The 16636-nt window shown below is 47.0% G+C and overlaps 1 protein-coding gene across 4 annotated transcripts in view; it reads left to right on the top strand.

Moving 5' to 3' along the window:
- The window catches only part of Ankrd44 (ankyrin repeat domain 44), a 211123-nt gene that overhangs the window by 75509 nt on the left and 118978 nt on the right, over positions 1-16636 (top strand). For all 4 annotated transcript variants that reach the window (XM_041668373.1, XM_041668371.1, XM_041668370.1 and 1 more), the window contains exon 2: positions 13217-13300. In XM_041668373.1, coding sequence (XP_041524307.1) covers positions 13217-13300 — 84 coding nt within the window. The remainder of the gene's footprint in view (positions 1-13216; positions 13301-16636) is intronic.

Raw genomic sequence — 16636 nt, 5'->3', positions numbered from 1 at the left:
TATTATCTGTGATGGGAAAGGTTATTAAGTTTTTTTCTTTATCTGTCTTTGTATTATCGCAACAAGAAAATTGCTTAAGATGTAACCTAGCTATCAGAAAGAGATAACGCATAATGGTTTTGATGCCCCCCTTTCTCTGTATTTTTTTTTTCTCTTCTGGTTTTGAAGCTGAATGAGGCGAGGGAAAGAAAAGTTTAGAGTTGGGGACTAAATATAGAGAAAGATAATATTACGCTTTTGCTTTTGGTCCCTTAGCTCATAGCATGAAAATACTTCTTTGTCATTCAAACCTGGACTGAGCAGGTAATACTGACCGCACCAGGCTGTTTCTTTGTGGTGCCTCTGGAGATGACTAAGGGGTTGTGCAAATGTGGACTGTGCTACCTTCTGAGAGGCCCAGCAGCGGCGGCTGGTCTCAGAGCTGGTCTCAGAGCTGAGCGTAAACACTCAGCTAGCAACTGGCTTCCGCAGGCAGAGCAGCTCCTGCAGCTCTGCAGAACTTCCGCCCTTGAGGGTCTAGGCTGGCTCCTGCCGAGAGAGCCTTGCACCTTGCAGACAGAGTCAGCGAGAGTCTAGGCAGCCCCACGCAGGCTGCTCACACTACTCTAAAGGTGTGGGGAGCACATTTGCCTGTGAGGTCTTGCAGATCTGCCGCCGGCCACAGGAAGACCCCGTTTCCTCTTACAGTTGAGGAATACCCTCTCCCCACGAATTCGCACCCAAACTGGCACTGCTCTCACCTCATTTGTGGCAATTTTCTAGTCTATCACACGAACTGCTACCAGGGTGATTATTGGAAAACCCAGCTCTTTTTGTTTTAAGTCAAGGTCTCACGTAGCCCAGGCTGGCCTCAAACTTATCTCTGTAGCTGAGGATGACTTTGAACTCGCAAGTCTTTGCCTTCACTTTCCAAGAGCTGAGAATATGGTGTGTGCTACCGTGCCTGGCTCTAACAGACAATTCCCTTTTTTTTTTTTTTTAAAATTAAAGCGCTTTATTTTTATTTTTATGTATGTGTACGTACATGTGTCTGCTTGTGTGTATGTGTGTGACGTTCAGACGGGGTCCACGGAGGTCAGAAAAGGCTGCCGGATCTCCTGGAATTGGAGGACACTGATAACACGGGAGCTGGGAATCAAATGTGGGTCTATAAGAGCAGCAGTTGCTCTTACTGCTGAGCTAGCTCTCCAGCTCCTAAGGTACAATGCTTAAATCACCCCCCCACCCCTGCAAAAACAGATAGATCTCCTCAAGTTCTACAGAAGACAGTCCACAGCTATTAGCCAGAACCAGAGGCCCACTGTGATCTGATCCCCATGGACTTCTTACCCTCCTTGCTCTCCCTCATGGTTCATGGAGCAAATCTACCCTTCTCATCTTAATCTGCCCATATGCTTCAAAACACACAGGGTGTTCCTTACCATCCGCCCACCCTCTCTCTTCAAGCCCTCACCGACCTTCAGTCTTGACCTCAAAGGCTGCATCTTCGAGAGGGCCGGACACAGTTTCTGTCTCTGCTTGCTGTGCATCCTGTGTGCTCCCCTGGTCCACGTTGGGGGTTCTCTCAAGGGAAGGACCGTCGATGGTATCTGAGTCTGCATTTCCTACGCCTAGCAAATTTCTTAGGCTTAATAAATCACCGTGGACTAGAACCCGAATATGTTCGTCTGAAACGCACTTGAATGATGTTTAGAAAACATCCCTTATCTGTAGTTGGGTGGATAGTATTTAGAAAAATAAAGTAAATATGAGCCGGGCCAGTGCGTTTGAAAGGAAATAAGATATGCCTGTCTGCTCCTGTAAGATTTCCCATTTCCCCTATCAACTGTTTTTCAGCCCTGGAGGCTCCGCTCTCTTCCTGTTGTCTTATCCGCTTCCCTTTGCCATCCATCAACGAATGCCCTTGCCATGATTTTGGCTGGAGAAGCCAAAGATGGTTCCCAGAAGATTCCATGGAGGAGTCTTAGGTCTGAATTCTCAGAGACGTTTCTGGCTTTGTGAGTAGGGGACCCTCAAGTCACTGCAGGCAGAGACCCATCCTGGCTCTTGATTTGAGAGGACACCAGGGTAAGTGACCCTAGTTTGTGTAAGTCCCTAGTCCTCCATCTGTGGAGACACAGCAAGAGCTGAACGGCCATCTCTCTTCCACAAAACACTCATGGAATCCAAAGAGAAAACACAGACAAGGTGGACAGGGCTTCAGAGAAACCCATGGCAAGCTGTGGATGTAAGTGTTGGGAAGGGTTGATTGCGTCAAAACTGGCTTGTTGGTGCTTTCAAAGAATTCAGATTTTAGCAGATTTCAGAGAAGCTCTGTGTGGAGCGAGAAACTGAATTTGACTAAGCCCGCATTTATCAGTGGGGGTACTTGGAGCTATCTGTCCCCTCCCCAGTCAGCAACAGGTTGATTCCATCCTGACAAATCCCTTTTCTTCCTTCTATGTGATCTTGTTGTTTTTAATGCCACTCAAAATGCCTTATTCGTCTTCTCATGTCTGAGATGGCCAAAATTATAATTGCTTAAGTGACCATCATGAGGAAAGTATAGCATGACAATAGATTTATGGCATGTATCATAAAGGAACCCTTCAAAACTTATTGTGCTTTTACGATAAGGGAGATGTATTAGGTATTAGCAAAAGTCATATTTTAGGCCCTACAATTGAAAATTGCTTTATGTCTCTGGACAAAGAAATTCTGCTGAGCGTGGCATAACCTTCATCGTCATCTTTGGACTGTATGGTTGCCCCCGACGCCCTGCCCTGTGCGCCACTACCACAGAGACCTCTGAAATGGCTTGCCTTGTGAACATGTGGACTGAGCGTGCCGTAAGGTACACTTGGAGGAAGAATGTAAGCAAAACAGTCAGGAAAGAAGAACCTCTAAATAAACTTGTGCAGCCGGAAACTCAGTCACATGTCCTCGCTCTTTTGGCCTCACTAAGAATATGCTGGCTTACGTATTCTCTGCATACTATTCTCTCAGGTCTGTTGTGTTCTTACTTAACTAGGCTTTCAAAATTACATTTGTTTCCACGTCTGTGCGTCTGTATGTACAAGCGTGCTATCCATAGTGCATACGTGAAAGTCAGAAGACACCTCACGGGGGTCCGTTCTCCCCTTCCACCAGGTGGGCTCCGGGGACTGAACGAAGACCATCGGGCTTCTTGGCCAGGCCCTTTATCTGCAGAGCCGTCTGCCTGGCCCCAGCTCTCTTAAAAAGTTCTCTTCATAACACTCCCTAATTACTGTCGCCAAGGTTTAGATTTGATCTCCAGCCGTTTAAAACTAGACAGAGTGAAAAAGGAAAAAAAAAAAAAAGATCCTAGCAGTTGGCAGCGGATCCTCATGAAAATGTGGCCCCTTGGCAGAGCGCGTCTGTCTTGTTTTGTTTTTCTTTTCTCTTTATGGATGTGGCCTATTTTTGAAATGTTATGATTTCAGCTCCGTGCTCAAGTGACGAGCTTGACAAAGCAGCTCACATAGGCAGGAGTTCTGTGTATGCATGTGGAGGGTGGGAGGGGTGGGACGGGGATGCTCCGGAGCTAAAGGAAGTCAACTTGATTTCACCTGGAAACAAGAGCGCCTGGGGGCAGGAGCTCCGAGTTATATATAAAGAGAGGAGGCAAGGAGCCAAGAAGCTGAGCCAAACCTTGTATCCAGGAACAGAGCGGGCATCAAAGAACTGAAAACAGTGTCTGGTTTCCCCCGCATCCCTGGAGGTCATACTGTGGAGCCTGTCCCCAAGAGACCAGAAAGTCCCTTCCTGCAGTAGCTTGCGTTGACAACCACCTTTCCTCTGGGTCTCTAACTCCAGCGTGGCCTCCCATGTTCAGCACATATCGTGGCCAGAGCACACGCTTGCGAAAGCTCCGTGCCTTTCTCTTGCTCAAGACCTGGGTTCTTGTTTGTCCACGGATTAGGTTAAAACTCCTCTCGCTGGCACCGTGTTCCCCAGACCAGTCACTGCTCTTCAGCCTGTCCCTCTGAAATCTTTATTCACAGTCTGTCTCTCCCGGGCTTACTTTAAGGCCCCTCTCTTCATCTTTCTGATGACACGTATCTACGCAAGTCTTCCTCAATTCTGTTTTCTGACTTTGAGGAAACACGTTTTATCCTTAGTAGTTATGTCGGAAGTAAAATCTTTTGTCTGTACCTAGCTACTGTGCAGTGTGACTATCCACATATCATAGACTATATCCTTCCTTTCTTGCTTCTTATCCTGAGCGGGCCATTAGGTATTTCATAGTTGATTGGGCATAGCGGCTCACACCTATAATCCTTGTATGCAGGAGGACTTCTGAGAGTTGTCGACCAGCCTGGGTCATATAGTAAGTTCCAGACTGCCCTGAGCTTTCTAGCAAAGGAACACCCCCAGCCAAAACCAAAAGGACAACCAAGATGGGGGTATGTGGGAACTGAGGCTGAATGCCTGATCTTAGGCTATCGGATGGGACGTGCTAGCTAGGTCATATATCATCCCTGGTGTGGCACATTGGATAAGGTTCTGAACAGGCAGAATTAAGAACATCTACATCTCTCAACTCAGTGTCTTGCTAACATGTAAATTGTTTGGCCCCCTCCCAGATTCAAACGAGTATAGGTCATTTTCTGTGTCACCCAGAGACCAACTGAAAAGGTTCTAACTATACATGTCTTTGCTAGACTTTAGTATGAGGATCGGTTAACAGGCATGAATGCATGATACGTTTTAACTTTAGCGTATGTTAAATCTGTAGAAGAGTGGGCGTATTCGGCCACTTCACACACGTTCATGGCGCTCTTTGCTCCTAGTCGTCTGTGCCCGTTGATACAGTCTCATCATAAAGATGACGTATTATTTTAGTAAGGTCTTATTATTTGGTTTTGGAAGTTAAATTTCATACAGAAAAGGTCTGTGATATTCTTAGTTGCTCAGCCCTACTAAGGCAAATTCAGGCTGGAGAGATGGCTCAGCGGTTAAGAGCACTCACTGCCTGCTCTTCCAAAGGTCCTGAGTTCAAGTCCCAGCAACCACATGGTGGCTCACAACTATCTGTAGTGAGATCTGGTACCTTCCTCTTGAGGAAGGGACCTGGTCAGTCATCCTCATCAACTTAGACCATGAAACCCAACATGGACAAATTCAACAGGACCGCCATATACGGGCTGCCCATGCGTGCCTCAGCATGGCCAGGGCGTAAATTTCATTTCAAATTTGCCTCCTAGTGGGAAGAGCCTTTCTAGTTCAGAGATGGCAATGCATGGATTAGGACCCCAGTTTGAAGGTTTGCTCTGCATTATTTATTATTATTATTATTATTATTATTATTATTATTATTATTATCTGTACATGTAAATCAGAGGACAGATTTTTGGGAGTCTTTAAGTCATGGATTTCAGGGATCAGACTCAAATATTCAGATCTTCTGGCTTATTTGGCAAGCTTGCTTTATTTATTTATTTATTTATTTATTTATTTATAACCTGCTCAGTCAGTTCACTGGCTCTTACTCCATAATTTTAAAGGAACTCTTCCCGGATCCTTTATCCATCCAGTTTGTAGGACAGAGACAATAGGAATCCCTGATTTCACGGCAGGAACACTAGGCACCTGGCCTCCAAAGGAGGTGTTAGTGTATCTGCAATCCCTTGAGTGTATATTATAAAATGGCTTTTCTAAGTTCATCTTACAGATGAGGAAACCCCACTTAGGATCGTCCCAGGTCAACTGACTCTACATCAGCCGTCTCTCTACCAGGGTAAAAGAGAACCATTATAGGTCGCATCAGCAAAATCAGTATTGCCTCAGGTTTCGGTTGAACCGGGCAGGGATTTCATCATGTCGTTTTGCCTAACCTCCCCTTTCATGTCTTCGGTAGCTAGGAGCGAGGCTGATCTATCTGCACTGTATTTTATCGTGGGTTATCTGGCCTCTGGGGCAAATGAGTGGCCCTACAGGGCAGAGAAGTGGCCCTTGGTGGAGCTTAGAAACAGGACAGCAAAGAAGGAATAGCCCCTAGCTTGGTGATTGGCCCTTACTAACCATTGCCAAGCCACCGCCTCTGCGGTGTTTTCATTTTGGAAAGGTTAGGTGACAATTCTATCCAATTTCTGACGAAACGTATTTCATTTTTCATTCTATTCAAGTAGATGGATTCCTACTATAACTTGAGATTTTATGTCTTTTCTGTTTCTTTTCGGTAAACAGTTAGAACTATTATAAAGATTGACTTTGTTACATGGTCCTGTAGAAACTCTTTCTCTCCCCCTCCCTTTCTTCCTTCCTGTGTGGTTCGTATGTGTGTTTCTATTTATGTGCGTATGTGTGTATGTGAGCATACGCTGGAGAATAGCGTTGGTATCTCTCCTCAAGCATTTCCCACCCCCCTCCTTTTTTTTCTAGAGATAAGGTCTTGAAACTTGCCAAGCAGGTTAGGCTGCCTGACCCCTGACCCCACACTGGTATAACAGTGGCTTCATCAGGCTTGTTTTTTTTTTTTTTTTTGAAAGTGGGTTCTGCTGATTGAAAAGTCACTGGCCTTCATTAATTAATTAATTAATCAATTTAGAGACAGATACTCGCTGTATCTCATGCTGCCCTGGGATTACAGGTGTGAGCCATTTCAAATGCCCTCCTTTACTCCCCAATTAAAAATAACGTTTATGAGGACTAAGTGTATTCTGCCTGCCTCTTACGGTACTTCAGGGAAACGACTTTGGTTTGTATGGTCGTCATTGTCTTTTGGTGATGGGGTGGGCTTCCCAAGTAAAGGTGATCTACAATCAAGGAAGGAAGCCTTGAGCAGCATCCTTGCTGGGCATCAGCCAGCAGGACCGGCGTGAAGAAGAGTGGCAGGCGTTGTAGTTCGTGAAATCAGGTGACTAGAACACGTTTTTGTTATCCATTTGCAAAAACACAATCTCTGCCCCACACAAAACCAGTTGCTATTTAATGAAGTGTTCCAGCTCACCTATGTGAGCTGTTGGTTTCGATCGGCCAGATTACTGCTGTGCCAGCTGTTAGGTACTAGTAACATGCTTCCGTGCATGTTATCTTCATGCACGGGGCCCGGAGTGCCTAAGTATATATAGACAGATGTTTGGGCACACCACTGCTTCTTCTTGGTTTATTGATTGATTCCAGGATCATCCATTCCTGATCAGAATGCAAGACGTTTGCATTCAGAATGTTTGGGGATTAGGTACCCAATCTAGTCAGAGAAAGATAGGCAGTGAGTCAGGGATTGTGAAGTTCAATGGTAGGGCATCTTCTACAGATGTTTGCATCTGTTACCCCGCCTCCAGGTCCTGGTCTCCGTGACCTGCTGTCCTGCTTCTCATTCAAGGTCTGTGTAGGAAAGAGCTTGTGGCTGAGGAAGGGAAGGCAGAATGGGTTTAGCAAAAGTCTAGAGAGTGGTTTCCACAGAACACATGATTTTGTTGTTCTGTGGACTGGACCCTCGTGTGTTAGGTAAATAATCTGCTGGTGGGCTTTGTCCCCAGCCTCGAGCTTATCAGTTTTTTTTTTCCTTTTTCTTTTTTCCTGTCAGTTTTCTGATTGAACCCAGGATGAAATTATTCCCCCCTCCCACCGGGGACTTCGTTCTGATGTCATAATTAACATAATTTTAATGGAATGAAGAATTGAATCGTGCTTTTTACTTTCGTGTTGACGTGTAGTGTATGTATGTGTTCATGTTTGTACGTGTGTGTGTGTGTGTGTGTGTGTGCCTGTGGGGTCCAGAGGTTGATGTCTGGTGACTTCCTGTATCACTTGCCGCTTTGTTTCGAGACATGATTTCTCCCTTATGACGTCCCGTCCGTGCTGGAACTCACTATGTAGAGCAGGCTAGCCTTGAACTCACAGATATACACCCCCCCCTTTGCTTCCTAAGTGTTGGGATGAAAGACTTTGCAATCGCGTCTGGTCTCCACCTTGTGTTTCAAGACAGGGTCTCTCACTGTACCTGGAGCTCGCTGATTGAGCTGGGCTGGGCGGCCAGTGGCTTCACGGATCGGCCTGTCTCTGCTGCCCCGCCTCCAGCACGGGTGTTGCAGACAGGCCACTGTGTCTAGTTTCACACAGTACTTGGGGGGTGGGGGGTGGCGGAGGTGGCGAGGTGGGTGGTGGCGGTGGAGAGGATGGCGGTGTCTGAACTCAAGGGCCCCTGCTTGTGTGCCAGCTACTTTACTGACTGAGCCATGTCCCCAGTTCTCTGGATTGTGCTTTCCAATAATGACAATGACACTTTTGAACCTAGGATTTGCCCAGATAACTCTGTTCTAAAATGGTGGGCTCACAGCTCAGTAGGGAAACTGAGTTGTTTTTTTTTTTTAAATACTGTTTGATCCTTCTGTGTATTCATTTTTATTTTGGTGCATATGTAGTGGTGTGTGTGTGTGTGTGTGTGTGTGTGTGTGTGTGTGTGTATGTTTGTATGTGTGAACATGTTCTCATCTTGCTAAGAACTTTCTTAGAAGCTAAATTGGACTCATAACCACTTCTCCTTAATTTTAGGACCTGAACATTGATAGGACAACAAATTACTATCTTGCGCCCCCTAGTGGAATTGGAGCCCTACTTCAGACTTTGAGAATACTGTCTTGAAAGACAGTTTTGGAAACGAAGTGTTTTTCTGGTTGGTTTTCCAAGGTTTTGGATAGAGACAGACAGAGAGAGACAGACAGAGACAGACAGAGACAGAGACAGAGAGACAGACAGAGAGACAGACAGACAGAGAGAGAGAGACAGACAGAGAGAGAGACAGACAGAGAGACAGACAGAGAGAGAGACAGACTCTGAGACTGCCTGCCTTGGGATGAAGGATCTGTGAGTAGGGAACGTGTCTTTCCACTGAGCTTTTACTTTTCTCATGCGGCAGAAGTCACAATGGCCATCAAAGACAAGGAACCTGATGCTCCGCTCTGCTGCCCGTATAGGCTAAGTGTCCTCAGCCTGGCAGCCAGTCACCTCTAAACGTGCTGGGCCCCCCTTCCAGGAAAGATGGAAGTTGAGGGCAAGTCCCATCCATACCGGGAAGCTAGGCTGGGAGGTGCCCAGCTGCCTGGAGTCTGCTGGAGGACTGCGCCAGCCTTCACAGTCCACCACGAGCCTTGCTGGCCTGTAGCTGCTCAGCGGCAAAGAACATTCTAGTAACAGAGGTTAAAATGGCTGCCCCATCTCTTTAAGCTCTCCCTTCCCGTATTACTGTTTTCAGAGATTTGACCTGTCTTACGCGTGTGTTTGCTGGGCTGTCTGCACAGCCCAGCCTTGTGTCATCCAGACGTGCAAGGAGGAACACATGGTTTTCGGGTCTGCATGGACTCTCTGTTGTCCTGTCTCCCCGCCATGTGCTAGACCACCCGAGAGCGTCATCCTTAATAAAATGATGGGCATTTTGATTTGGTTTCATTTGACCTAATTGGATTTCTTGGCCAGCAGAGCTGTCTTAGTCTGATCATATGGAGTGTCCCACTGAGGGGCCTTAGTTTTTTTCCTGCGGGGTCCAGGCCCCAGGGCCCGGGGTCTGAGGCCACGCTGGGAAAAACTAAGGCTTCTTAAATACCCTGTGGGAGTGGCATGCTGGGATTTGGAGTCCAGAAAAAGCAACCCCCCAGGCCAGGTAGCTGGGGCTACTCTCCCAACTTAACACTGTCTGCAGGGTATGTATTCCCCCAAACCCAGCGAGTGCCCATGACACTGGACATCACCACACCCACTGTGTGCGATGCTTCTTAGTCGTGTGGATAGACGCCGTCTCATGGAAGTATTTGAGTTATGGATGGAGAGCCACACACGGTCATCAAAGACAGCAGTTAATGCTGTCCTCAAACTGCCGTCTCCACTGCTGTGGTTTGGGGCCATGGATAAGTCGGGGATCCTGACACAGAGACAGCTGATCTGAGAGATGAGGTGGCACCTGAGGGACGGTGGGCACTTCTGCGAGGGGATTGACATGCGTCTCTATACATACGTGTCCAAGCATGGATATATATATATCCATGTACATATATATATACATATATACATATATATGTATATATATATGTACACGGGACACATACGTGCAGTCGCGGGAGTGTGGATGTGTGTATTCCGCAGCGGCATCGGAGGGCAAGAGGCTCAGCTCTTCCCGTGGAAGCCAGGGGCATCTGTGTCTGACTAAGCCTTAGGAAGCAGCTCTCAGCAGAACGGAGCCTAGAGCCGTCCGGGAAGCTGGACACACCTCTGCGTGCTTAGAGACTGCTCTGGCGCCCTTCCCTGGCAGCCGGGTCAGGGAGCCTCTCTTTGGGAACATTCCAGTCATGACTGGGGAGGCTTGTCTCCCTTGAGGAGCGCGCGCGCGAGGACTTAATGAATCCCACAGAGCGTCTGTCTGCATTCCTCAGGCTTGCGAGTGAGCGGGTGAGAGGCCCCTGAGCAGCTCACGACCGACCACTGGTCCTGTATTGCCTGGGTTGGGCTTACACCTGAGAATCTGAACTTCCCAGCTGTTGCGTGACCTCTGTTGATTTAACACAACACTCCTGCCCGGCTCTGCCGCTATACATTGCCTTATGGCTGTTGATTTTTTTTCCCCCTTGAGATTCATTTAGGCAGAAACTCACCCAACAGCATTTTGCTACGAGCCAAGAAGACAGAGAAAGCAGGATGAAAAGATGAGCATGATCCCGCGGGAGACTTGGTTAGCAGGAAGGTCGCAGGAAGGGGAAGGAGGGTCTTTCTCTCTCTGTGGAGCCACGGACTAAGACTGGACCAGTGGAAGACATGTCTCTTTTTCTTAGCCATCTCTTTTTGATGCTTAGTTTTGACAACTTGCAAAACGACCCCTACACCTTGGCATGTAGTAGGATTAAGAGATGAGTGGGTAGGAGAAAGGCATGTTTGCCCATTCGCTGGAGGCTTTTGTGACAGGGGAGGGGTTGGCCATGGACAGATTCATGGCAGGTGGAAACGGTCCCCTGCGATTTGCTACGTTTTATGTGGTGTTATCTCAGGAACTCTTATTTGGATGACGCTCACTTTGGTCTCCCAAACTGACACGAACCAGCATCAAAACCCACAGGAGAGCTGGAATGGCGCTTGGTGCCAAACCACGCCGTACAGTGTGAGGACCTGCGTTAGAATCCCCTTGTGGGAACTGGGCATGTGAGCAAGTGTCTGTAATCCCAGAAGTCTGGTGAAGGGGAGGCAGGGATGAGGGCATCTATGGGAGCTTGGGGGCCAGCTAGGCTGCTGGGAGCAGTGTTGTATAATCAATAGACATCGTCTCAAACGAGGAGAAGGACCAGCACTCAAGGCTGTCTTCTGACCTCCATATGTGCAGGCACACATATACATATTCACATACACATACATATACATATATACATGTACATACACATACTTATACACAGGCTCAAAGACCCCAAATCTGTAAGAAAGCCTGAGCTAAGGACAACACTCTATCTCAAGAAAGCAAATCAAACAAACAAAAAGCCTATGACAAAGACAATAGGAGAGAGACAGAAAGGGAGGGGGCAGTAAGGAAGGATTTTGGGATAAAATGACGACTCAGACTTCCAAATGAGAGGAGACCTGGAGGTAGATGAAGCCAGTGACATCATCTGAGGTTAGTGTTTGGGGCCAGTTCCGAGGAGTTAGAAGGTGACTTCTGAAACATCCAGACCCACAGCCCCTTCTCTAGATACTCAGCCGGAACCCTCAGGAGAGGGCCTCAGGGATCTTATAAGCCTCTTGGATGATTCCTCTTCTGAGTCAAATTGTGACACTGCTATCATCCAGGCAACTACCTGTCAAGACTAAAACATTTCCAAGGGTTGTAAGCAAATACATATATGTAGTTGTCAAGATGGGAAGTTTAGGGGAAAAAGAGGTTGAATATTCCATATTGAAACAATTAAACATTTTTCTTCTTTCTTTCTTTCTTTCTTTCTTTCTTCCTTTCTTTCTTTCTCAAACTAGTTCCTTGGGTCGCTGGTTTATGTGGGTTATTTTTTTTTTATCTTTTTAAAATTTTTTAAAATTGATTTTTTTGAGCTTTACATTTTTCTCTGTTCCCTTCCCTTCTCCCCTCCCCTTCAGCCCTCTCCCATGGTCCCCATGCTCCCAATTCACTAAGGAGATCTTGTCTTTCTATTTCCAATGTAGATTAGATCCATGTATGTCTCTCTTAGGGTCCTCTTTGCTGTCTAGGTTCTCTGGGATAGTGAATTATGGGCTAGTTTTCTTTGCTTTATGTTTGTCTAAAAGCTACTTATGAGTGAGTACATGTGATTATTGTCTTTCTGGGTCTGGGTCACCTCACTCAGTATGAAAGTGTCTTTAAGCCATTTTAGAGTCCTCTGTTGAGAGTTCTCTGTTTAGGTCTGTACCCCATTTTTTATTGGATTGTTTGTTCTTTTGATGACTAATTTCTTGAGTTCTTTGTATATTTTGGAGATCAGACCTCTGTCTGATACGGGGTTGGTGAAGATATTTTCCCATTCTGTAGGCTGCTGTTTTGTCTTGTTGACCATGGCCTTTGCTTTATAGAAGCTTCTCAGTTTCAGGAGGTCCCATTTATTAATTGTTTCTCTCAGTGTCTGTGCTACTGGGGTTATATTTAGGAAGTGGTTTCCTGTGACAACGCATTCAAGTGTACTTCCCACTTTCTCTTCTATGAGGTTCAGTGTGGCTGGCTTGATGTTGAGGTCTTTGATCCATTTGGACTTGAGTTTTGTGCATGGCGATAGATATGGATCTATTTTCATTCTTCTACATACTGATATCCAGTTATGCCAGGCCATTTGTTGAACAAGCCCTCAAGGGTCCTTTCTCCAGTGATTTTCGTAGTCAGACTTCAATATATGCATTGGGGGTGACAAGGTTTAGTTCACAACAAGGGTGGCTTCAGAAATCTTGCATTTGTTAGTATCCTCGATAGGAACTTTAAGGGTCTATCACAAACACTTTGAACTGTGGGAGATTTTTTTTTTTTAATTCTACTTTATTTTAGTTCATAGCCCCAGACAGTGGCCCTGTGTCACGGCTTTCAGGTTGTGCTGAAAGTCATTCCTTTATGTAACTATCTCCTCCACTAGCCTCCTTGGGCTTGTAGCTCGGGTCTTATTTATCTTTGCCTGCTCCTTGATAATTCTTGAACAAACTGGGAACAAATCTTCCCGCTGTCTGTGTACATACGCAGACCTCTGTGTCAGCAAAGGTCCTAACTCTCAGTCTCTTGTTTTCGCAGCCACCGCTGGTCCAAGCCATCTTCAGTGGAGATCCAGAAGAGATTCGCATGCTCATCCACAAGACAGAAGATGTGAACGCACCGGTAAGAGATGCTCCGGTCCCGCAGGTCCTCTTCTGGAGCAAGCAAGGAAGAGCTCGTTGACATTTTCTGTCCTGTGGACCCCTCTAGGACATAGTTAGAACCCTGGGCTGCTTTTTAGGTTATTGTTTTAAAATCGCATGCAATGAAACTCTAGGGTTAGACTAAATCAATTATATTGAAATACTGTTGTAAAGATCTAAAGACTGAAGGAGTCCTGTGTGACAGTGCTTCCCTAGGACACACAAGGCCTGGGTTGGACCCCAGTCCTGTGCAAAAATCAAAAAAAAAATCAAATTAAGGATACAGTCATATGTATCCTTAAAATGGCTTTATTCTAAGCAACTCATCAATGAAAGCATCACACAGTAGGGAACTATGTCAGCACATCTCCGTGAACTTTTATACGGTCAGAGGGACCTTCCTGAAGCTTGGGGTGTTGCCCTTTCCCTGCCAACCACACTCATTTACTTCTCCTCCCTTGGAGGAGCAAAAACCATGACCGAGTTGAGGCTAGAGGGAAAACCCCACTTTCTTTCCCATCTATATTCGTCTTGAGATGGAGGAGCAGATCTGACGGCGAGCACGGAACAGAGTCGCCAGCACGGCCTTCTGAGCGAGTTGCGCCCGTCTCGTGTGTTGTGAGCCATGCCTGTGATTTCTCCTGGCGCCAGCGCCAGGCTGAACACGGTTGGTTACTCCAGCGGTTTGCAGCCATGAGAAAAGGATCCCGGTCCCCACTGAGAAGGCAGAGAGAGTGATTATGTAGTAGTGTAGTTCTTTCCCTGTGATGGCCCTTGGCTTGCCGGTAAAGTTTGGCAGCCTGTGCCAGTGGGCCAGCAGATAGGGAAGCTTTTGATTTTTTTTTTTCCACGAGGAAAGAAAGGATAACATTCTTTGCCATTAGCGATTGGCAGGAAGCGGAAACTTGAGTGTCCACAGTTCGGCTGGAGCGTGGCCATCCATCTTACGCACCCTGTCTGTTCTGCTTTTGCCCTGCCCTTGCTGAGGCACTGGGCCGAGCCAGACCCACTCACGCTCTGCCCTTTATAGCAAAGGTCTGCTGGGTCTTGTTCTAGGTACTATGACCCTGGGATGAACCATGGGACTCCCCAGCTCTCACATCGTCTCTGAAGTTGTCTAAACCATAGGCATGCTTGAACATATGCGTATTTTTCTGAGAAAAGGGTCAAGGTTTTCATTGCATTCCTGAAAAAGCCTTTGGACATCCATCAAAAGATGAGCACCCGTAACGTACCTGCGCAGTCCCATGCAATAAGTCACCCGCTCTAAACAAAGGGAAAAGCATTAGCCAAGAGCTCAATCTTTGGTGGTTTCTTAGAGTTAGGTCTAACAAGCAATTAGGTGTAGGACGGGGCTGCTAATTCACTTAACATCATCTGATTATCAAAATGCTCAGGCCCCTTGGGAGAAGAGTCCTCTTTCAGGTGTAGTGTTCGGCAGAAAGGACCTGGAATCCAGTAGGTCTTCAGGTTAAGCAGGGCTTTGCCCTGGGGTGATATCTCCAAGTATCTCTCCATCAGATGTGCTGGTGGCTCCCTTCTGAGACAGGTCCCTTGGAGCAGCCTTTGTGCTGAGGCAGTACAAATGGGTGTGGCTCTCCGGAAAGCCTTTTGGCAGCTTCTCCCCAGCTGGCAGAGAGAACACCAGGGCGATGTCTTGAGATGCTATTTTTTTTTTTTTTGCAAGGTAAGCCAGATGAAGTCAGGGACAGAGGACTTGCCGAGGCAGCTGGGCATCAGTCCAGGGCCCGTGGGGTGTGCCCAGGAGGACATGAAGCAAGTCCCCTGTCAAGAGCTTTGACATCACAGGAATTTGCCCGGACTATTTTGGTGGCTGCGGGCCAAGCCCTTGCAAGCCTAAGGCAGGGTTACAACCTTTTCCCAGTGGTCAGGAGCAAACAGAGCTTTTATTTAGCAACACCTCAGGAAGTTGTACTGGCCTCTGAATAGCCTTTGTTTCTTTTTGGAAAAGCAACAAGCATTGACGATTGGTACAAATTGCTTGGACGGTGCCCAGCTATGTCACTGAGTTAGTTAGGTTTCGCTCTGGTAACACATAGATGCCCCATGAATGTATGAAGTAGGGGAGCTCATTTCTCTCAGCAGCAGATGAGGAGAGTGTCCCCAACTTACGTGGTGTTCCTGGTATGAAGGTGTGGTTTCTGAGGTCACGGTTAGGGTCATCTGTAGTCCTGCTGAAGAAAGAACAAGGAGCCTAGAAGGAAAGTGTGAAGAGGTTTGCATGGGTCGGCGCTGGAGGTGGGAGTCTCCCTTCACCCAGAAGACCTCTGTCCTAAAGCCACATGGGCTCCAGGGGAGGATGGGGTGTCACTGTGCCCCTGAAAAGCCTGCACCATCGGCTTTGGTCTTACAGCCTTCCGGAGAGTTGGTGATTCTACTAACTTATCTCAGGGGCATCTCGTGAATGCTTCTGTTATTGACTGAGTCACAACTTCTGTTAAGAAGTGCCAGGTACACAGTAGTGGGCACCGAGTTCCCAGAGTGAAGTCAAGAAATGAGAAAGCACTCTGATGAACTTGGAAGGGGAAAACCCAGGCCGCGCTGTAGGCCCATCTTCAGAAGCTGATCTAATGCCCTTGCTGGCTGTGTGTGTGGCAGCCGGGAAGGGAGGGGAGGGGGAAGTGAATACAGGAGTGATTGACAGCTGAGTGCTGCAAACATGGGGTGGGGCTGCCTTCCACAGTGAAGCCTTCCTGTTGAAGGGAATTGCTCCTTTGGTTATACTCACAGACCCAGAAACCCCCTGTCCCCCACCTCCCTCTGCCATACGGGGAAAGAGATCTCGGATCCCACTATCACAGGCTCGTAGGCTGTGATGGCGCTGTTAACCTAGTCTCTCATTGCCAGGGTTCCTTAGGGACCAGGCAGATTGGCGGAGCCTTGGTTAGGTTACGTGGGGTCAGGCTCCTTAACCGGTCCACACTCTCAATCACTTTTTGCCCAAGAAATATTTGTGCAACCCTGAGTGTATAGGTGCATAAAACGGGTGTAATAATGAACTATTTACTCGCGATGCCTTACTTTTAAAACGATCATTTGGTATACATATAATTTTGCTGTTTATTAAAGACTAAAGCAAACGTACATATTAGTGAGAGTGATATGCTTTTAAAACTCTTGTTTTTACACTTTTAAAGATTTATTTTATATTGAATTGTGTGTGCGTGTGTGTGTGTCTGTGTGTGTCTGTGTGGGTAGCTGCATTTGGACAGGAGCCCACGGAGGCTAGACGCACTGGATTCTTCCGCGCCCACAGGTGATTGTGAGCTAGCGTAGGTGGGCACTGGGGACGAGA

The sequence above is a fragment of the Microtus oregoni genome, unplaced genomic scaffold (genome assembly GCF_018167655.1).
Source record: "Microtus oregoni isolate MIOR12 unplaced genomic scaffold, Mior012 000018F_ref0000195, whole genome shotgun sequence".
NCBI lineage: Eukaryota > Metazoa > Chordata > Mammalia > Rodentia > Cricetidae > Microtus > Microtus oregoni.
Note: the sequence above shows the minus strand (reverse complement) of the source record. Positions and strands in the feature narration are given on the sequence as shown.